This window comes from Serinus canaria, chromosome 1 (genome assembly GCF_022539315.1).
Source record: "Serinus canaria isolate serCan28SL12 chromosome 1, serCan2020, whole genome shotgun sequence".
Taxonomy (NCBI): domain Eukaryota; kingdom Metazoa; phylum Chordata; class Aves; order Passeriformes; family Fringillidae; genus Serinus; species Serinus canaria.
In genome coordinates, this window is record NC_066313.1 from 1247046 (window position 1) to 1269221 (window position 22176).

Here is a 22176-nt window from a genome sequence, read left to right on the forward strand (position 1 = left end):
TTCCTTGTGAGGGTGGGCAGGCCCTGGCACAGGGTGCCCAGAGCAGCTGTGGCTGCCCCTGGATCTCTGGAAGTGCCCAAGGCCGGGGCTTGGAGCAGCCTGGGACAGTGGAAGGTGTCCCTGCCCATGGCAGGGTGGGGAATGGGATGTTCTGTAGGTCCCCTCTGACCATAACCATTCTGGGATTCTGTGAAGCGTGTTCCAATTTTTAATAACCTGGTTGTTGCACTGCCATGCTTTCTGCAGCCTGTGTACAGATAAATTCAGAAGTTGTGGTGTTCTGAAAAATAACTTACCCTTCAGCCACTCAGAATTTTATGCAAACCTTGTGAAACATTTCTGTAGTGGTAATTCTGTTCAGTAAAGAGAAAAGCCACAAAGAGGAGCTTATTACATGCAGTGTTTGAGAGTCTTGTCGTGATGAATAATTTCTGTAGATTCATTATTGCTCCAGGTGTGTTGTCTTTGCATCTGCTGGACGCGGGCAGGGAATATTAATGCAGTGTGTCCCTGCATGCATGGGTGTTCCTGGAGTCCCTCATTAGCCATGCAGCTGCTGCTGTGTTATCTTATCTCAGCATTTATTGCCAACCCCTGCCCTGAACAGAGCCACAGGGATGATTTATGTTGGTTGGAGTATTTGGGATTCACTTGTGCTTTTGTTCGTGACACACCTGTCCTTAAATTAAAATCCAGGTGACAGCAGTTATTGGTTGTATGGTACTGATTCATTATGGGGCATTTTTCATGTTGCTGGGGAAAAGTGGGAGGAGGGAGCCACATAAAGGTACTGAATTAAACCAAACAAGGTTTGGTTTAATTCTCAAAACCTGCTTTCCTTCAAGGGATGGCAAAACATTTTGGCCCATTCCCTTCTCCCAGTATTTCAGGATTGCTCCCATTTGGATTTTATAGTGGGAGCTGGCATTCCAAAGGATATTTTAATTCAGTGTCATGGGCTGGGGGGTCTGGAGCTCCAGGAGAGGCTGAGGGAGCTGAAAAGGGGCTCAGCCTGGAGAAAAGGAGGCTCAGGGGGACCTTGTGGCTCTCTGCACAACTCCTGACAGGAGGGGACAGCTGGGGGGTCAAGCTCTGTTCCCAGGGAACAGGGAAAGGAGGAGAGGAAGCAGGCTCAGGGTGGACACCATCAGGAACTACTTCATGGAGATGATTGTCAAGCATTGCAAGGTGCTGCCCAGGGAGGTTTGGAGGTGTCCACCTCCATCCCTGGAGGTGTCCAAGGAAGGACTGGATGTGACACTCTGGGCTGGGGACAAGGTAGGGATTTGGAACAGCTTGGACTCAGTGATGCCTTGAGGTTTATTCCAACACTAGTGGGTCTATGACTTGGCAAGACAAATGCCATCATTTTGAATGTCCCTTCTTCCTTCTTCTTCCCCCAGCTTTCATTGCTGAGCACAATGCTGTGTGGTCTGGGGTCACTTGAGGTCAGCTGTCCTGACTCCCAATTTCTTACACACTCACAGCCTACTCACTAATGGGAACAGGGTGCCCAGAGCAGCTGTGGCTGCCCCTGGATCCCTGGAAGTGCCCAAGGCCAGGCTGGATGGGGTTTGGAACAACCAGAGATAGTGGAAGGTGTCTCTGCCCATGGCAGGGGGTGGAACAAGGTTATCATCAAGGTCCCTCCCAACACAAACCATTCTGTGGTGTGAGGAGCAGGAAAGGCTTTGAGCTGTGTAAGCACTGCTCAGCAATAACGGGAACATCCCTGAGTTATCTGTGCCCAGAACTTTGTGTTCTCAGCACAAATCCCAGGCACAGCCCCATCCCAGCCACTGTGCAGTGAATTAACTCCATCCCAGCCAAGCTCTGTGAGCTGCCCAATGGAACTGCACAGGGCAGGTGCAGCTGCAAGGACTTGGAGCTTACTGGGACTCTCGAGGTGCTGTGGGATGGTTCCCTGTCACCTTGGAAAGGTCATGGCAGTCAGGAGAGCTTCCTGATGGCTGCAGAAAGGCAAATACTCAACCCATTTTCAAAGACTGCCAGGAGGAGGATCTGGGAACAGCAGCTTTACCTTTATTCCTGGGTAAATTACACAGCAAAACCTCCTAGAAACAATTTTTGAGGCTTCTTTTCCATTCCTTGAAGGGGCACAAAGGTGATTTGGAGCATTTAGCATGGACTCCCAAGGGCAAAAGGTGCTTGATTGCCTTTTGGGAAAGCTGGCAGTGCCTGTGTTGCACGTGGTGGCTTTGGGGAGACCTTTGACACAGTCCTGTAGCACCTTCAGAGCCACGCTGGGGACACATGGACTGATAGCTGGGTGGAAAGTTGGCTGGACTCCCCAAATCTGAGTGGTGGGGAGCAGTGCCAAGTGCAGCTGACAGCTGGAATCCTTCAGAGGTCGGTGGGTCAGTGCTGGTCCACAACTCCAGTCACAGCCTGCATGGTGGCATGGGGCTTTTGGCAAGTTGGAGGAGCCTGTTAAATTGGGGGAGGACATTGACAGGCTGGAGGCAGGGCTGTGTCCTGGGTGACAGAGCCTGGCAGGAACCTCTGGAAGGTCAGCAAAGGCAAATGCCAAGTTCAGGGGCATTCCAGCCTTGAGCAGCAGGCCAGGCTGGGACTCCAGGCTGGAATTTCAATGCCATCCTGGGCAGAAACACTTCACTGCATGTCTTCACCATTAAAGAGATTGGTCAGGAGTGATTTGTGGACAGTAATTCCTTAATTTCATCTTTATCCTGCCAGCAGTAATGCAATATGCTTATTTATTCCCTGTGCCCCATTGAAAATCATTCAAAACCATTTAAAGTCTGGGATGGTTTAAAAAGAAGATGAGAAAGAATAAATACAAAGAAATTCAACAATATTTGGGGTTGATTCAAGCTGATGGAGTGGTTTTTGTCACTGAGACAAAACCAGCTGCTCCCCTTTTTCTTTAATTTCCTTTTTTTATAATGAGAGTTGTCTGTTTTCATGTTTTTAATGGAAAATTTTGGAGTGAGCGTACACAAAAAAAAAAAAAAAATTGGGATAGTATTACTTTGGACAAGATTGCACACTGAGAGTGTGTGCTCCCAGTGTACATTATAAGCACAAGTTGTTAAGTCATATTTTTCCACTGCTGTGTGTTCTAGCTGTCAGGAATTATCCTTGATCTACTTTCTGGGAAGCTGGAAATTTTTGGGTATTTCAAAATTCACTGATTCATCTTCTTGAGTGGTGGTGGATTGAGTCAGTTTTAATCCAGCTGCAATGTGCTCTGCAATTCTTAGGGAGATTTACTTTGGGAATTTTTGATGGGGTGAATCAATTTCAGGTCAAGGTCAGTCAAAAGATGTGTTTCTTTAGCCTAATGTTTTTGGGTGGTTTGGGTGGATATTAGTTTATTTGTTTTCTGAGGCTTTGTGTTAATTGTAAGGATTTTAAAATTTCATTAAAATTTCCAAACAATTAGTCTGAATGTTCATGCCAAAAAACCCACAAACACAAACTGCTGGTGTCAGGTGAGCTGTATGAATTTTCCAGTTAATACCTTGGGTTTTTGATCATTATCATCATCTTGCATGGGAAATTGTTCCAAATGGGATTCAGGCCTTGCCTGGTTCATTGTTGAATTTCTCAGCCTTTGGATAGAAGTACATTCACTGGTGCAAATTGAGCCTGTTCTTTTATTCAAGAGCCCTGAACATGAAGTGTGTGTTTACGTTTTTGCATAGCTCTGCATGGAATTAAATTTTTATACAGTGACTAATTCACTTTCTGGTTTTCAGGGTGTCACTGGGTTTAACTTTCTGCTGTGCAAGCTGTGACTTTGATCTTCAGATTTGTTCAACTGCACAATATTGGCAGATGGGACATTGTCTTATAAAACACTATTGTATATTTTAATGTTCTTTTGTTGATTTTTCATGAAGGTGTGAGCTTTACACATTTCCAGCCCAAGTGGACATCCATGAAATAATTAAGCCCATCTGTTTCTCCTGTTTCCCTGTAGGAAAACTTAATGAAATATGATTCTCCACTGACCTGACTCCTTAATTCACATTGTTATGCTCTTCTACAATGGGAATATAAAAAGATACCTCAATATTTCGTAGCATCTGTTACCTTTAATGGATATGAGTGATGGAAAGACATGCCAGTGCTTGAAATTTGGGGTTGAGAATTTGCAGTGAGGGCTCAACACTAGGAAAAGTGTCATTAGCAAAGTGGGGATGGCAGGAAGAGAAGTTTTCTTTTTCCTGCTCTCTTAGAATTCCCTGGTCTCACAGAGCCTGAGGAGGGAATAAATGTATTGCGTTAATGTTGATAGGATAAACAAGATATTTAGAAATTGCTGTCCTCAAAATAAATGCCTTTTTGGGAAGTGCAGTTATGGTGTATCCTGCACTTAGTTAATGGTTACTTTAAGAAAAAGGTGTAAAAATAAGTATTAATGCTCCCTAGTTTAAAAAACCATGAAATAATGTTCCTGCTTTCTTGCAGACTCACTAACTCATGTTGTAAAAAGTTACTAGTAGTTAGAGAACATTTTATTACTTCATGGAAACAAATGTTTCCTTTTATGAATGGATTTGAAAGTCCATTCTGAAGGACAATAAGGTTAAGACTATCCCATAGTCTTAACCCAAGCTTTGCACATAAAATCTGGATACACACGTCAAAGTTTTCACACTGCCCAAGTTAAGAAACTATGATGCATTTATTAGTCAGAATTCTCTTTTCCCCTGCTCAAAATAATTTTCTCCTGGGAAATGTGTTGACTTCAGTCTCCCCTTTCATGATGTTTTGTAATCCTTTCATAGTTGTCATAGAAGGGTTGCTGTATGAGCTGTCCCAAGGTTAAAAGCAGCTTTGTGTTGGTCCAGGGAGGGAAGTGCAGTCCCAGAGCCACAGGGAGCACCAGCTCCAAGGAATGCAGACGGCCGATCCCCACAGCCTCTCCACGCTTAACCATCTTCTTCAGTCAGCAAAGCAAATTTAAATACTGGGTACAGCATCTTGCCAGCTATTTCCCATTTTAAAATACAGAACAAACTCTAAAACTGAAATATTTCTCATCAGGAGGTGCTGCTCTACAATCCATTCCTGCCAGAGCTTGTGGTTGATCCAATTCCAAGATTTCAGTTGGTTTTGGGAGTCAGTTTGATTCCCATGTTATTTTGTAATCCTACACAAGGACTGGTTGAATTTTTTTGTTTTTCCTCTCTGGTGCAAAACTTCTAATGCAGAAAGTTTTTGGGAGTATCTGGGGCTTCCTGCTTGTCCCAGTCATTGTTTTGCAATTAATTTAAGAGGAATTTGGTTTGAATGGGGTGAGTAAAAAGCTCAGGTGAAATACACAACTTCATATCCAGGTTTGGTGTAACTCAGTCCCAATTCTATGTTTTGAAGTGCACTTAGCTGAGAATTGCAAAATAACTTTGTTTACCTAAAGTATTCCCAGATTTATGCTCCAAGGACTGGCACTTGTTTTCTTCTACCTCTTCAATATTGATAACACATTCTGGTTATTCCTTGGAGTTGTTTGTGCAGTTCTTTGTACTTCTGATAGAAAAGTGAGTCTTTTCAGGGGAATGTTGTGGTTTCTAGATGTTAGCTAAACTGACTGGGATATTGGATTTTGGAGCAGGAGATGCTAAAAGAAATTGGGTTATAATATTAGCTGGAGTACTTGGAATGCTTTACAAAGGAAATTCATTCACAGGCATCTCAGCCAGCTTCACTTGTTCCTACCAAGGTGTTTCATATGGGAATTACATAGCCCTTGGAACCCACCTGGGCTACACAAGGGGGATTTGGGAAGTTTAACTGTTGGAGCTGGAATATGGCCAGATCTCTTGGGCTGTCATTGGTCTGGGAAGAATTTTAAGCGATCACGATGCATTTAAACTTTTGTTTTACATCCCCTTGGGGAAGCTGAGCCTGTAGCATGTGGAGGGATACTTCTTCATGGATGAAACAGAGTAGGCAGCAATAAAAGGAGCCTGTCCAGACTCCTTTTTATTGAGTTAACTTAATTAGAGGATGTTCCTGAGGTGTAGGTTTTTTTTTATTGGCATGTCACCAGAGTTATTGTGTAACTAATTTAAATATAATTAGATATTTTATGTGCTTATGGTGTAGCCTTAGGATGAGTAGTTTGTGGTATAGCTTAAAGAAAACAACTCTGATCAAAATAAGTCTTAAAAAAAATTAAGTAAGTCTGTCTAGATACATAAAGTCAAATCCTGTTCTGTGCTCCCAAATTCCTCCCTTGGCTGTACCACTGGAAAGCTGATGAGCTTTTCATGAAGAAAATGCTATTTATGCCTGGGAACTGAGTAGTCCTGGGAACTGAGTTTGCCCAATAAAACTTGGAAATTCAACCATCACAGATGTGAAGTCCACACACAGTCGTTGCTGGGCTACTGATGTGCACTTGTCAAACAATTTCCCTTTTTTGTTGCTGTTTCACTTTGCAGACTGTCCAGCAGAAGCTCCTTTTAAAGTAAATTATTGAATTTGTGGAGTTTTGCTCTCTGTGTTAATGGATTTTGACTAAATTATTGAATTTGGAGTGTTTTACTTAATGTTCTAACTGAATTTCTTTGCTTTTCTTTCAGAGCATTCAGTCAGAAAAGAGCTGCAATTGAGAAGGAATATGCACAGGTAGGTTCTGGAATAATTTTGATGGCTGTGGCATTGTTCTATTGGGATGATTTGTTAATCAGCAAATTACCATGGTGTGTGCTTTGTTCATTTATCTTTTCCATAAGTTACTTACCATGAAATGTGTTGGAGTTCTGAATCAGTTTGATTTATACAGGACTTAGGCCTATTCTGTATTTCATGTATTTTGACTTGAGGAAGTTCTCAAGTACAGAAAACATTTTTAACATTTTTTTCCCAATAGTTATAAAGTCAAACTCCATGTGGTTTTCTCAGAAGTCAGTGTGAAATTTGAGTGAAAGGTAAAATCAGGTCAATTAGAGGGAGAGGAAATGTTCTGCCTTACTCAATCCAAAATAAATTTAAATTCACATTCTTCAGTAAGAGCAGCTTCCCATTCATCTGAAATAAAAGCAGATTTGGCCTCATGCTTGTGATAGGGAGTGGAATGAATTTTGATTTGTTTGTGAGAAAAGAGGGAGGATTGCTTTTTCTCCCCCAGTCCAAAATTAGAAAGCATCTAATAAGGGGCAGCTGCCTGTTTAATTTACAGTAAAGGCACTTGGAGCTTAAGTCCAAGTACAACAGATTAAAAATACATTAATTTATTTTAAAATAGATTAAAGGTAGAACGAAATCCAAGGGAGTGAGCTCGTGGGGCTCAGTATGCCATAAATCCAACTGGAGAGGTGCCTGATGTGGAATGTGAGAACGCAAGCTGTCACCAGGCTGCCTCCAAGTGCAGTTTGTAGGATGTCATGTTAAACATCCTTTTAGTCCCCAGTGCTGCATCACCCCCAAAATACACAGAGCAAACTTGTTTTGGGGCCAGGCTTCACTGTCAGTTGGGAAAAAATGATTCCTGTGCCTGTGATGGATGGGTTTTTAGTGCTGGATTTTCTGCATGTCTTCTCAGCCTAAAACCCATCTGAAAAACCTTCCTACCCCACGTGGAATTTGTTCTGAGTTAAGCCCTCTCACTGACAATAGTGCCATAAGTTATTGGGGCTCCCATTCTTCCTCCAGAGATGAGTTTACCTTGGCAAGTATCAATTCCATTGGCAGTTCTATTAAATTTGGTTATATACCTGCATTTTTCAATGTTGGTGCCTCCTGAAACTGGTTAAAAATAGGTGTTCTTGAGTGATCTTTTTTAAATGATGTAGATAATTTAACACCAGTTCTTAACACATTTATCCATTAGACACTGGGAATGTCTTTGATATGCAGAGACACAACAGTCACTGCATTTAGGGAATAGTCCTGATAAAAATAATTACACTGCGCTTCGGAAAGCTCCGACCTAACAACTGAGGCTTTCAGCTCCTTGGATTTAAACCCCCCCCAGCTTTGCAGCAATGCAGCTGCAGCATTTGAGATTCACTGAATAGCTGCTTCTATGAATGAAGTCTTGTGGGATCGCTTCCTTGGATTGCTGATAAGTGCACAGCTCCAAAACAATGTTGGATGCTTCTTCTAAAAGGATTTCTGTTTTGGAGGTGGTAATAAAATTTCACATAGAGCCTTTTGGGGAGGGAAGTTGTGCTCCAAATAAATGGGAAGTTGCATTCATCAGCAGTGGGATATTCCTTTTAAACCAGTTCTAAAGGGAGCTGGAAATGCTCAGTAGATTATGAAGCCAGATTTCTAAACCTTTTCACAGATTCTCTCCAAATGCCTCTTGTCACCTTAGGGAATTTGGAATATTCTGACATCTGACTTTTTTTTGGCAAGTGAGAAGCAGTGCAAGGGTGGCCAATGAAAATCAGTTTCCCAGAACTGAAGGCTTTGTTGGTTTAAAAAAAATTGTAGGTTGGTGCCCTGCACTTGGGTGCCAAGTTTCTAAACACAGAGTGCTTTTGTTGGGAGCAGGAGAACCTGTCCAAAGGCGAGTGAAACACCCCAGCCCAGTGTTTATAACTTGCCCCTAATTACATGGTAAGTGGTGCAAATGTGTGTGATGAATTACAGGGCCTGGATTTAAATTTCCCTGCTCTTATTTTGTCCAGGTTTTTTTTGCGTTGTGTTGTCACCTGTTGCCTTGGAAGGTTTTTGGAGCTGTTTTTTGCTTATTGCCCATCTCCAGTGGGTTCTTTCCTGGCTTTTCTAGGATGTGCCATGGTATAAATGGGAGAAGGATCCAGTGTATCAGCAATTCTGCTGTCTTCTAGATCGGTTGGGATTCTGCACTCAGCTCTTCCACTTGTATTTTGGTCCTGCATTATTTAATATATGCTCAGAGGGTTGCCTTAATATTCAGAAATGAGAGCTCAGAAAGGTTCTCATTTCCCACTAACAGTATGCCTGCTAATAGCATTTAAATTGCAATTTTATATTGTTATTATTAGCTATTCTCCATGATTAATAAGCTGCCTGAAATCAGTGCCTAAGGATACTCTTATGGTGAAAAAACAGTTTACTGAATGTGTGCTTTTGCTGCTACCTCCAAAAAAAAAGCATTTTACCCAGGCTGTTAAATGGGTAATATGTTGGTTTTTTGGGGGGGTTTTCTTGAGATTATAAATACATTTCTGCTGCAGTTAGTGTTATTTCATGCTTTTAACTCAAGAGACCAGTCTCTCACAGTCTGGGAACACAGAGATGACCTTCCTTGTCATGTTTTGGTTTTGCTTGATGTTTCATTATCATTGTTTCGGAGTAAAACGTGACTCCAGGCAATCAGCATGGCCTGGCCCCTTGGAATTTGCAAGTAACCTCGAGGAGGTTGAGTTTCCCTGCATGCTAATGAGTTTCTAATTGTAGTACCTCCACCAAAGGCACTGATGTTCTACAAAAAAAGGTGGGAGAGCCCATTCCCTGAGCTACATTTCAAGTGAGGCACAAGTAGAAGTGTCTGTTCAGTTTTTCTTTTTTAAAGAGGCAGTAATTGTTAGGATTTTTTTCTCCTCTGTGTTTTCTAGAGGTCAAATTAACATTGAAGAGCTGTGGGTGCTCAGTAAAACCAGCTTATCTGTCATCAGGAGAGGACAGGGCACTTGGTGTTGATTGCTGTGTCTGTGGCACTGAGAAACTTCATGCATTTAAAACATTTTCAAATGTGGAGAAAAGAAAATTTAATGTAGTTTATAGCCACAGAGTCCTGTTGGCAGCTGCTCATAGTGGTCAGGAGAGGAGCCTAAAATAAGACGAAATGGATGTGAGAGGGAAAAGCAGCTGGAGGTGGAGTGAAAGGAGCAGGAAAGGTGGGGAGGTGGATGTAAGCAGACACCATGGTCACCCTTAGCCATTTCCCTCACCCTGTGTCTCACCAGACCTAGAAAACTCCCACATTTCAAAACATCAGAATATATGCATTAATATTTCCTAAAAAATTACAATATTCTTATGGCACTTTTTGTCTATATAATGTGTGCATGTGTACATATAGTCTATAAAGCAGATAATAAATAAACATAACATGAATAATTTTATATCTTTATATATGTATTTGATATATAATTTATTTCTATATTTGCCAGAATGTACTGCTTTTCCTTTGTTTAAAAGCGAAACAGAAGCTGACCATTTCTTTTCCCATGTTCTAACAAGGGTGCCAAGCTGCCCAGTGGCCTTTTGAACCATTTTTCAGAGGATTAAAATCATCAGGGTTAAAATCAGACATTCCCACCATGTCTTAGTAACTTCTGCCATGGCTCATTTATTTCCTTTGCTGTTCTTTATCATGTATTCCAACACTCTGTGAAATTTAACTGATTTATCTTTATCCTGTGAAGACTGGCGAGGTGATGGTATTACTCTCGTAAGGAATGAGAGAAATTGAGTGAATTTTAGCCAAAGTACCACACATCTCTGACAGAATGGATACTAAACTCTTCTGAAAATACACTGGTTTATTGGAGTGTTGCAGTGGTGACTGTAGGAGCAGGAGGATGGCAGACACTGTACAGGAGCAGCTGGGAGATTTGGGAGTGATGCTGTGGAGCTCTGTAAATAGAACCCTGCCAGCATGGAGCACCAGTCACCTGGGTTGGTTCCTAAATCCCACCAGGCAAAACAGCTGCAGCCTGGAAAACACAACCTTACAACAGGTTTGGAACACAAAACAAAAATTGCAGGATGAAGCAAACTCTTTCCTCTGCCTCCGAGCTACGGAACCCCTGGAGCGGCAGGAAAAAATAACTTGAGGTATTATATATACCTGCCCTGCAAAGGCAGCAAGCAGCTTTCCATGAGATCATTGCCTGCAGTCTGGGCAGAATGGGTTGGATTTTTTAATCCCAAAGGATGCAGGAGGTTGCTGTGGGAGAGCAGGAAGAGATTGTGGATTTTAAGGGTGGGTCACCGACTTGGGGACAAACAAGGAGCAGCCGTGGGTTGACTGCTCAGGAGCTGTTTTGTTAACAGATGAACTTAAGTTACTTGTTTCTTCCTGTGAGGATGATTTTAGAGTTGCAGCAGTGCTAAACCTCCCTCTAGAGTATTCCTGTATTACTTAAGACATTTGTCTTGGTTTTGTTTTATGGTGAAATTGATGACTTTTGTAGTCAAGCAGTAATTTAAAAAAACCTGGGAAATCAGTTTTTATGTGTGTATGGAAGATGTATTTTTAAGACTTAGGGCAATTCATCTTTTAGGGAATTGGGATCTTCTGTATTCCAGATCCTGTGAGGAGAGTTTAGTTTGTAATTAGCCCATATGCAGAAACTAGGTTGGTTTTTCTTTTATCTCAGGCTTATCTTTGGAAGGAATTTAGCTGTCATTATGATTTCTCTGCAGAGAAACTTTGACTTGTAGTACATGAGTGGATTATGTTGAAATTTCCATCCTGGGTATCCTGAACTGACTGGCTTCTGTATCTGGATATATTTGATAGCAATTAGTTTGAAAGGCAGCAAATTGCTTTGAAACCCCCTCTGGTGTATTTATTGTATTTTCAAACTTTCTGTAGGAAACACTAGGAAAAACTCAAAGTGAAATCCAGGAATGAACTCACTGAAAGTGTGGCAGAGCTTTGAGTTGCCTTCTTCCAACTTTATTGGTAGTGTTGCAAACCATTTTAGCAGGCATTCAGTGTGTTGGTTTAATTTAATGAACACCTTGGTTTTGTCCACCAGCACTGGGGAATGCTCTCCTCCCAGCCCAGAGCCTGGAGGAGACTTTGTGCTGGTATTTATCTAGAAAGTTCATTTTTTCCCAATGGTGGCTGTGTGAATGTGGTGCCTCTTTCTCTCAGGAGAGTTCATTTCTTACCTGTGCAGAGAGAACAGCTACTGAAATCCTTCAATCCAAGGTCTGACTTGAATATTCCACCTTTCCTGCTGTAGGAATTTCTATAGGAGAAGGCAGCAGACCCACAGAATCTTCATGTGTGACTTTATTTCGGATGTTGCTGCCTGAAGCTTGGTTGGCACATCTGTTTGGGGGAGTGGGAAAAGCTGTATCCAAGAAACCTCTGGATCCAATAGCAAAAATGCCAGAGCCATTCAGGCCTATTCCTGCCCTCAGTGATGTTCCCCCATGGATCCTGAGGGCTGTGAGGCTCCTCTTTTTCCTTCTTTTGGAATCTTGCTGTGGTTGATCCCATCTGTCACAGAAAACCATGTCAGGCAGGTTTGTTTGCAAACCAGCTGTGCTGCTTTCCATGGGCTTCCTCCTGCCCTTCCATGGACCCTGCAAACCAGGGAGGGTGGGAAGCCTTCAGAAGGGGCTGATACTTGTTTGGAGATTATTTCTTTGGTTGATAGCCATTAATTGTTCCCTGTGAGGAGGTGAGGCCCTGGCACAGGTGCCCAGAGCAGCTGTGGCTGTCCCTGGATCCCTGGCAGTGTCCAAGGCTGGGTTGGACAGGGCTTGGAGCAGCCTGGGATAGTGGAAGGTGTCCCTGCCATGGCAGGGGGTAGAACTGAATGATCTTCAAGGTCCCTTCCAACTCAAACCATGCTGGGATTCTGTGACTTAATTTAGGATATTTCTTTTGGATAATCACTGGTGTTTTCTAAACGAGCTTTGGATTCATTAGGTAAAAAACTCAGAGCAAGACCTGTGTTTCAACCTGGCTTATGAGAAATCATTTCAAGTCTTTGTTCCTTGCCATAGTTCTGAAAAATCTCATGTTTAGTGTGGAATGCCTGTGATTTCAGATACACCTGGAACCTGGACTGTTTTGATAGTTTGTTTTAAATCTCAGGACGACTAACTTTCCATTTTTTGGGAGAGGATCTCCAGTGGTAGCACTTCCCAGACACTGCCTGGGGTGGAGATCATGCATATTGATGGCCTGGTTTGGTCCTTTCAGCCATGGTGATGCACAATACATCAGCAGAACTTGCTGCTTCCAGAAAGAAAACACCTGCCTGGTACTACCTTTGGATTATGTTCTCCATTCAAATCACTGGGCTATCCATGAGCGGGGCAGGAAAATTAAGTGTAGGACTCCGTGGCTATTCAGGCCATTCTTCCCAAAAAACCATGGAGAATCAGTGGCCGTGAAGGCCACAAAGACTGAGCTGCTCCATTTCATAAATGGTTAGGAACACTATTGTGAATTTTAGAATAACTTGTAGAGACAAGTTTGACAAATCAGATGTTATAATGGGATTATTGATACTATTCTGCACTTGTCACAGTTCTGCCTCTTAGTGCACGTTTCCCTTTTTTCTCCCAAACAAGAACCTCTTTAGAATTCTCTATATTAAATGTCCATTTAACATTTAATATAATATACTTTGCCTGGAACAAAGACTGTGGGTCTATGAGTGACAATCCAAACAATATTATCGTTGACCTTCTCTTTTTATGTAGATTTTGCATTCAGTTGTTCTTGTACTTTTCTGTCTCCAAAAAACACATGTCAGAACTTAAAGTGGGGGGGGAAATGGGATATCTGATTTTGGTCCTGTCTCACTGGTCGTTCTGTTAGAAGAAAAATGAAAATGCCCTACACTGCAGCATTAGTCCATTTAAAAAGAATTTTACAAGGCAGCCTTTTAAATATGCTAAGCTATCTGCTGCAGTTTTTATGGAATTCTTTAGGTTAAAATAATATTTCTCTAAGAACAGAGGAGGACTGTCAGCTTCTATTTTCAGTGAAAACATCTAGTTCCTTATAAAGGGGCTGCTAAGCTTAGAATTACTCTATTCCTACAAAGAAAGCCCTTCATAAAGAAACCCCATTTTTTGCTGAACTGATGCAAGCAAGTTTCTCTGAGCCTGCTTTTAGCCATTATTTTTCTTTCCGATTACTGCGCTCAGAAGCATCCAGGGCCTGGAATTTGGATCCTTGTAAGTGGTTCTGCTTGCAGATGAAAAACTTTATTCTTCAGAGCTGCTCTTTGCTTGGCCATGCAGCCCCACCAGTGAGGCAGGCAGTGGATCCTGCAGCCTGTGGGGTTATCCATGAGTTCCTTCTGTGGACATCGTTTTTTTCTCTGCTGCCTCAGTTTTTCTCAAGCTGCCTCAGTGTTTCAGTTCTTTCCTAACACATTCAACCCTTCAGTCATCCTTCCCAGCAGCTGCTTTTCTTTTTCCTGGGATTTAAGAGGGCAGGCAAGTCACAACCCAAAGCTTTCAAAATATGCACAGTGGAAACTTTGGGCTTCCGAAAAAGCAGCAACAGCAGCGCTGAGTCATGAGTCCGTGTCAGCCAAGGCTGCTCCACCTCTCTTTGGGTTCCTTTTCCACCTCTTTCCTTATATCTTGTCCTGGGAATTCAATACTCTTTCATTTCCTAGCTCTGCACACCTCATAGACATCTCAGAGTTCTTTGGGTGGAGGAGGTTCCTGTTCCAACCTCCTTAATCAAGCTGTGGTTTGGTGAGGTCCGTATCACTTTGAAACTCAGAAAATCTTTAAGCATCTTGGTTCCTAAACTGCATCCCTCAGGAAAAACCTGTCATTGTTCTCAGAGAGAACCCAGGCCTTGCCTGAGCCCCCTATTTGACCTTTTTCCCTGCTCCATCTTCCAGTCCCCTGGTAATGGTGGTGCCATGCTCTCCTCCCAGCTTTTGGGTTGGTGTCAGTTCCTCAGGAAATGCATCCTGGTTTGCAGAGCACTGCTGGACATGGCTGTGCAGGGATCTACAAGCAGTCAATACACCCAGGAACGCTCTGGATGTGGGATTGGGAGGGTTTGTTTGGGGATTTTTAAATCCCTAAAGCTTCAAGGTAAGCAGGCAAATATTTGGTGCATAAACATCACCCATCATCCCTTGTATTTTCTAGTGGGCCATAAACAACTCAAAAGCTGTTTTTCCTCTTAACTTTCTTTTGCTTTTATCTGCATTTCTGCACCTTCTCTGTTAGCCCTGCATTTGTTCTGGAACCATCCAGTGAAAAAAAATCCTTTGTATCCAACATAACTCTGCCTCTTTACCTAATAATAAGCACCTTCTCTGTTACAATCAAAAAACATAACTTAGAGTAAAGCAGCAATCACCAGTTTGCCTGAAAATGGTACTCAGGAGAGTGTAATTAAAAAAAACCAATTATTATTATTATAAGAAAAATTAAAAGAAAGTTTATTGATTTTTTTAAATTATTGATTTTAAAAATCAACTCACACAGAAATAAAAGTATGGAGAGGGTTACTTTGTGTTGATTTCAGTTGGTTTATTCAGCTGATTAAATCTTCTCCAATTCAGCTGGTTCAGGTGGTTGTCAAATGTTGGGCACACAGAGGTAATTCATAGGAGATGGTGTTCCTTTTTCCTCTGGGACTTGGAACAGCTCTTTGATTGCACCTCCTGCACAGTAACTAAAGTGGCTTTGGGCTATGTGTGACTATTTCTGAAAAGTTATTCTTCCTTTTCTGTGTCTCAGACCTTAATTTTACTGTTGGAAAGGTCTCTACTGGTTAAATAAATTTAAAAAATAAAAAGGAGAAGAGCTCATTTTATTTACTGTTCAATAATTAAATACTAAACTTGTGTTCACACTGTAAAAAGGATTGAGCATGGGTTTGCAGGAGCAACCTGTCATCCTTTCCATTCTAGAGCAATCCCCAGCCCCAGGGATCCAGATTTCATGTTGGACCCTCCTGAGTTCATTAGATGGATGTAAGGAAAACTGGGCACAGCTTCTTGGCCACTGAAGCTGTTTATCTTAGGGGATTGTTTCAAGGGTAAAGCAGATATGTTCTTAACTATTTTTAAAAACGATACTCCCTTCTTCCTCTTTCCAGCCTTGGAGTTTGCTTTCAGATTTGGAGAAACCAGGATGGGTTGACAGCTCAAAAAAAACCCAAAACAACCCAACAGAGAATGTTGAAGTCATATCTCCCCTAAATGATTATTCAGTGTCGGACCCTGCATCCACAGTGGGTGACTAGTTCAGTTCTAGACAGATAAAGGCCTTTAGCCAGCTTTCACTCCCAAAAAAAAAGAGGAGGGAGAAAGGAACGCCATCAACTTTTAGATCCTGAAAGTTGATGGCTTATTATTTCTGAGAGTTCTCCAAAACTGCTGCCTCAAACATTTATTGTTCTGTTTCATGGTGTGTGGGGCCAGCAGTGGAGCTCAGCTGGGTCATTCCCTTCCACATCAAGTTAGAAGCAATAAATAGCAATATTTAAATATCTTGGTGCTTTAGATAAGGAAAAATGCTTGTCCAGCTGGATTCTGGAAAACTGTAGGTGGCTGGCATCCCATATAGATGATGGGCTCCACTTGATTACTGGATTGGTGCTATTTTATTTTAGTAGTGTTTGGTTGTTACTCATTAAGTTACTTATTAATCAGTTTTCTGCTTTTTTTCCATGGGAAATAAAATAAGCCAGTGCAACAAGTTTTAGATTTGGAGATTTCCTTATATTTAAAAATCAATTAACTTCTGTTTTATTGAGAAAACATTTAAAAATGTGGTTTGATGGAGAAGTTAGTGACAACATCAGTAAACACTCATGAGGGGAAAATCCAGTGTAGGCATAGTGCAGGAACAGAACCTTAACATAGATTTACATTTTAATCTACAGATGTAAAGCATTCTTTTCAGTCACCAGAATTGTGCTGATGATGGCACAGAGTTATTCCTGCTATCCCTTGTTTATTTTCAGTATTACTCCATATTTTCTGCTAGGCAGATATCCTCTCCTGCCTGCTGCTCATTTCTCTAGCAATATACTCTTCACTGCCTTTTGCAGTTTAAAGGGTAGTTTGTCATATTTTCAACAAAAATAAAAGCATATTTCATACTGGTTGCAAACAGAAACTAATTGAGTAGGAGGAAGCCTACAGATTTATGAAAAACCCATCTCAGCACTGGTTTTCTTAGCTCTGCTTGTGTCCAAATATGGCTCAGCTTTTTTCTACCTTCACAAGCCACAAAGAGGTAAGTTTAAAAAAATAAAAATACCGAGGGCTGGTTATATTTTTTGAGCTGTGAAATTTGTGAGCTCCTGGGTTTCCTGGATTTATTTCTCTTCAGGATGCCAGATAGACCTGTGTTTGCTTTTTAATTGTCTATCCAAATAGGCTGGCCAAAAATGTGCATTTTTCCTATCACATGGGGTTTTCTTGTATTTAGCAGCAGCATCTTGAAAGATATTTTCTGTCTCATGTTGGCTTTCTGGTTTTGTTTTGAGAAATGTTTTTTTTCTGATAATTTATGTTCACCTAAGGTAGAGCAAAGCATATCTATGAATGCCCTCCAGTAAATGTGGTTGGGAGTGGAATTTGTAAGCAGGATTTCTTTTTCTGTGTTCATAAAACTGAATAATGCAGATAATACACTGCCTGCCTTTTTAAAAAGAGTTTTCCATGATACAGCTATTAGCAGGTGTAATGATGCTAAAATTGTTTATATAAGAACAATAATATAAGCTCTTAAATATAATAAAGGGGTTGTGGAGAGTCACAAACAGCTGGAATATATCAAAATGTTTATTTTTGATTATTCTTGTATTCTTTTTGATTATTCTTGTGTGTTAAACCTTTAGGAAAATCCCCTCACATAACAAAATCTGGAAATGTGATCCAAGGTGCAGGCAGCTTCTGGGAAGTCTCCTGCAGAAGGGTTTTGGTTGAGGGTTCCACCAAGGATTCTCAGAAATACCTTGCAGAAATACTGAGATGTTGCTAAAACTACATCCTGTCACTTTTTTTTTTTCCCCTGCAAAGAGTTCTCTACATGTTCCATAGGAAAAGAACAAAAAAACATACGGAATATTGAATATATGTGGTAGAAATATATCTTTTTTTCCTCCAAATAACAAAGAATTTGGTGATCCTTGTGACTCCAAATACCCAATATTCTATCATGCAAGATTTAAAAATTATAATTCCAAAACTGATTTCCTCTGTAGCAATAATTGCACACCAATAAATGGTAAAAATTGTGGGGTTGGGGTGGGTGGGTTGTGCTTATTTTTTAGCAGTGGGTCTTGTCACCTGCTTTATGGTGACCTTCATGCTTGTACCGTGACTCTTTAGTTTCTTAAAACTTTTTTCTCGGGAGAAATCCATGAGAAAAATGATTTCTGCTGTGTGTTAGTAAATTGAGCCTCCTGAATCTTAAAAAAAGCCACCCTCACACTACATATTTTTCAAGTTCATATGGCTTATCTACTGGTTTTGTTTGGGTTTTTCCCCTATGTGTGTCAGGCACAAAGAAATGAGGCAAAGAACTTGTGAAGGAGAAATGCTGCAAACAACCTGGTGGGAAATAATTTCAGTTCCTAAAACGGGTGTTCTTCTTGGGAAGCCACAGAGCTGAAGTGAGGCTCAGCTTCCAAATGCAGATATTGAATGTCTCTAAATTTGAGTCATATCGTTAAAAATAAAATACTCTCTGCTCCACAAAAATTCCTTTTCACTCAGCAGTGATATTTTCCTCTCTAAGTTGTAAAATTCCACCAGCTCCCATCCTGCCAGCGTTGTATATAACAGGAATAAACAGATTTTCTCTTTCAGGCACTTTCTGATGCCATGTTTGACAGAGTCTCTCCCTGATTGTTCTTGCAGTTTATCCAGGTTCAGGAGCACGAAATGTTTGCTGATTCATGGCAGGATTAGGATGTGCTGAGGAAGCACTGCTGGAATTTAGCCTTGCTGGGAGCAGGGATGTGGCCTGGCTGCCTGATGGAATCAGCCTGTGGCAATTCTGCTGTTCTGATACATTCAGAACTTCTGGGTATTTTTTGTTGGTTTTTTTGTTTGTCCCAGTATCTAAAGCTTTAAGTGTTCCTCACATTTAAAAAAGCATTTTCCAGCAAAAAATAATAGAACATCTGAGTGAGTGTGTGTCCAAGCCCATCCCATAATTCTGTCTGGTTTTTCTTTTCCTGGAAGCACAGTGCAGCTCTTCTGGAGGTGTCACCTGTACTGGTTCTCCTTACTCTGCTCAGATTTGTGAGGTTGAAATTCTCTTCACCAATTTCAGGGGAGAATCCTAAGGAACTCTTTTGGCTGCTACACTGAGTCACTCGGCAGGTGGTTTTGTGGGATGTAAATCCCCTTCACCCAGGTTATCAGGGAGGCCACCCATCATTTTTGAAATGTCAGCTGTTTAAATCCATGATAAGTAAGATCAGATATGTTTTTCCACCATTTAAAAAAGAGCCAACCCAGCCTTGAAATAAAAGAACTGGTGAACTCTTTAGCCAGCCTTTATAATCCAAGAAATGTTTGTACCTTGCCCTGGTGTGTATCTGATTAGGATGTGTTTAATCAGCCCTCTTCTGAGTGCAGGAGATGTCCTTTAAATGAAAGGTCTTCTAGATCTTCTTTTTGAAATAGGGCTTCACCACAGGAATTGATGGATTATTGAGGTGTTAATGCTAAATTAATACTAAATAATTACTCAGGGAGAGCCTCCTCTCTGCTGAAGAAAGCCCTTTGGTTTGCCAGCTGAGAAACTGAAATAAATGGCATTTGTACAGCATCAGTGGGCTCCATTGATTTGTGCTTTTTCTATCTCAACTTTTTCCGTGTTTTCCCTCTCTAGCTGCACTGCCATCTGTCTCCCCACTCCAAATTATACTGTCACCAGTTCTGTAAACACCAGAGAAAACCACTTTTATATTAAATTCCTTTCCCTGCTGAAGTGGTCGATGGAGCTGGTAACCAAGTTACTAAAGAATCAAAAGCAGAGGAGCTTTTAATTAAATATAATTTGGCAAGGTGCCCAGAAATTTCCCTGTCGTGGGAGTGGGGAATGACAAACTAAATGAAGAGCTGCCACTGCTGCCTTTCAGAGTGTCTGGAAGATGTATTTGCTTGGATGTGCAGATCCACTCCCAAGCAGTAATAAAAATAAAAATCCACAGTGCAGCTCCAGTGCCAAGGTGACCTTGTGCAAGTGGTTTCTATAAGCTCAGGATGAGTTGTGATCACATTTCACAGGAAGCAGAAGAGTGGGATACAGACCCAAGTCCTCGTGTGGTTTTAGGCTGTTGTTTAAAGGTGAGAAGCAATTCAGAGCCAGGAATTGCCCCTCATTTACATCGATTCCACATGATGCCACATTATTTTATAATTATCCCTGCTTGCAGGTGGGCTCATGAAATCATCCATGTGCTGCTGGTTAGGTGGGATTCTGGCAATGTCCTTTTAGGTGGTGTCTTTGTTTTTATGATTCTTGATTTTTTCAGAAAGCTTTGCCATAGGTGATTCAGTTTTTGGTCATCCCTGCCTTTTCTTGCCCACATAATGAAGGTTTCAGTGAATCCTCTTTTGCTGTGTTCAGTGTTGTGATTTCAGGTACATTTTCCCTGCCTTTAACCAGCACTATATTTGTTTTTAACTTCTAAATCTGCCCTTCTGTCTTCCTTTCCCAAACAAATTAGATTCTCATTCGCAAAAGAGGGAGATGTCATCTCTCTCAGTGATGATTTTTTCATATTTCACGTAGTTTTGATTCATTTTTGCCTCTATAGTAGAATGGCTTTCTCAGTTGTCAAAGTACTAAAATTTTTTCTGTAGCAATGAGATGACTCAAACTGAAATTCCTTCCAATATTTACAGAAATACTTGATGCAAAGCATTTTTCTGTTCAATTTTTTACACTTAGACTCCTTGTTTGTGAAGCTCTAAAGCACTGAGCCCTTGTGTATTAACTTTCCACAAGGTTTTAGTTCACTTCTCTCAATCTCTTGTGTATTTTGCCCTCAGTGATAGTTTCCTGTGCCCCTGATTTCTGCAGCTTCCAGGTCACACCAAACTCTGATTTACCCTGGTTATTGAGGGGGTTTATTGTGTTCTCAGTGCTTCCAGGTAGGGAATGTTTCCTTCTGTGTTTGTACAGCACTATGTAAATTTGCAACAATATATAAATGTTTGCTAATGACCCAGCCCTGTGGAAGTTAATAAGTCACATCACACAACATTGATGTGTTGTGTTCAGAAACACAGGGTTTATTTAAAGAAATCAGGATTAAAAAAGGTCAGAGTGGAGAGATGAGCCCAGACTGCAAATTTGAAGCTTGCCCTGGGCTAAATAAAAGTTGTTTTTGAAAATCTATTATCTACCAATGCTGATTTAAATATGAATGCAGTTCACTTTGGTCCTGATTCTGTTTCAGATCTTTTTAAACCAGATTTCATTGGTTTTACTTAGCAGAAATTTGCTCTTGATGTGTTTGCTTAAAACAAGACTTGAGAGAGCCCATCTGCACTCGCCAGGCTCTGTGTCAGCACTGGCTTCTTTTTGGCTTCAGGCATTCCTGTGAAGAGCATTTTCCTTTGCAAAACCATAGAATTTTAAACACACATTGGCCAGTGTGTAAAATACAGTACCAAATGAAGTTAGTTTTATTTTTTCTGAGTGATCTATTTAATTTCTCTGCTTGATCTCAGTTTTAAAGCTTTATTCACATCTTTGTGTCTGGGATTAATTTGACTTGGCACACTGCAGTGTCTCTGTCTCCCAGGAGCAGCTGATAATTTACAATGAATTTCTTTTTCCTCTTCTCCCTATGACTTGTAGCAAAGGTTTTTCTCTGCAGAACTCTGAATAATATGCAAAGAGCAAAAATATTTTAAGAATGAATAACTGAGTTACCTGTGATGATTGGAAACTCAAATACGACTTGGCTTGTAATGAGTCCTAAACTGTTATTTACCAGAACATCTTTGGTTTGCAGCACAGAAACTTTTGAATAATGAATAGTGCCTCTATCTCTGTATCTGTACAGAAAATATTGGGCTGGAGGCCTACAGTGAAACAAGGAGTTGACAAACGTGTGTTAATTATATGCTAAATTAATCATATAATTCTGTGTGAGAGAAGGAGAAAATGTGTTTTCTTTTAGGTATAATAATGATGTAAATAAGAAAAATCAGCAGTTTGGAACTGACTTTTGAAAGATAATTTGTTATAATTTTTTATTATTGCTTCCTTGTCTTGTTTTTTTTAAGTGCTTATTAATTTTTGGAAAGGCTGAGGGTGATGTGAGTGCCTGTAAGGGCCTGTGTGTGGCTGGGCTGGTGAACATGAGCTGGAGCCAGGACATTTCTCTGGCTGTGTAAATCACCAGGTGTCCTTTATTCACCTGCATTTGTCAAGGAGTTGCAAAGGAGGAATGGGAGGAACATCCATGTTATCATAAAATCATGAAATGGTTTGGGACCTTAAAGCTCATGGGCAGGGACACCTTCCACT

At 41.0% G+C, this 22176-nt stretch overlaps 2 protein-coding genes across 2 annotated transcripts in view; both read left to right on the forward strand.

Annotated features, from left to right (window-relative positions):
• Positions 1 to 22176, forward strand: part of RPS3 (ribosomal protein S3) — a 221517-nt gene that overhangs the window by 106053 nt on the left and 93288 nt on the right. The gene's annotated exons all lie outside the window — the stretch shown is intronic.
• The window catches only part of FCHSD2 (FCH and double SH3 domains 2), a 120462-nt gene that overhangs the window by 19761 nt on the left and 78525 nt on the right, over positions 1 to 22176 (forward strand). The window contains exon 3 of the mRNA XM_050972036.1: positions 6579 to 6624. Coding sequence (XP_050827993.1) covers positions 6579 to 6624 — 46 coding nt within the window. The remainder of the gene's footprint in view (positions 1 to 6578; positions 6625 to 22176) is intronic.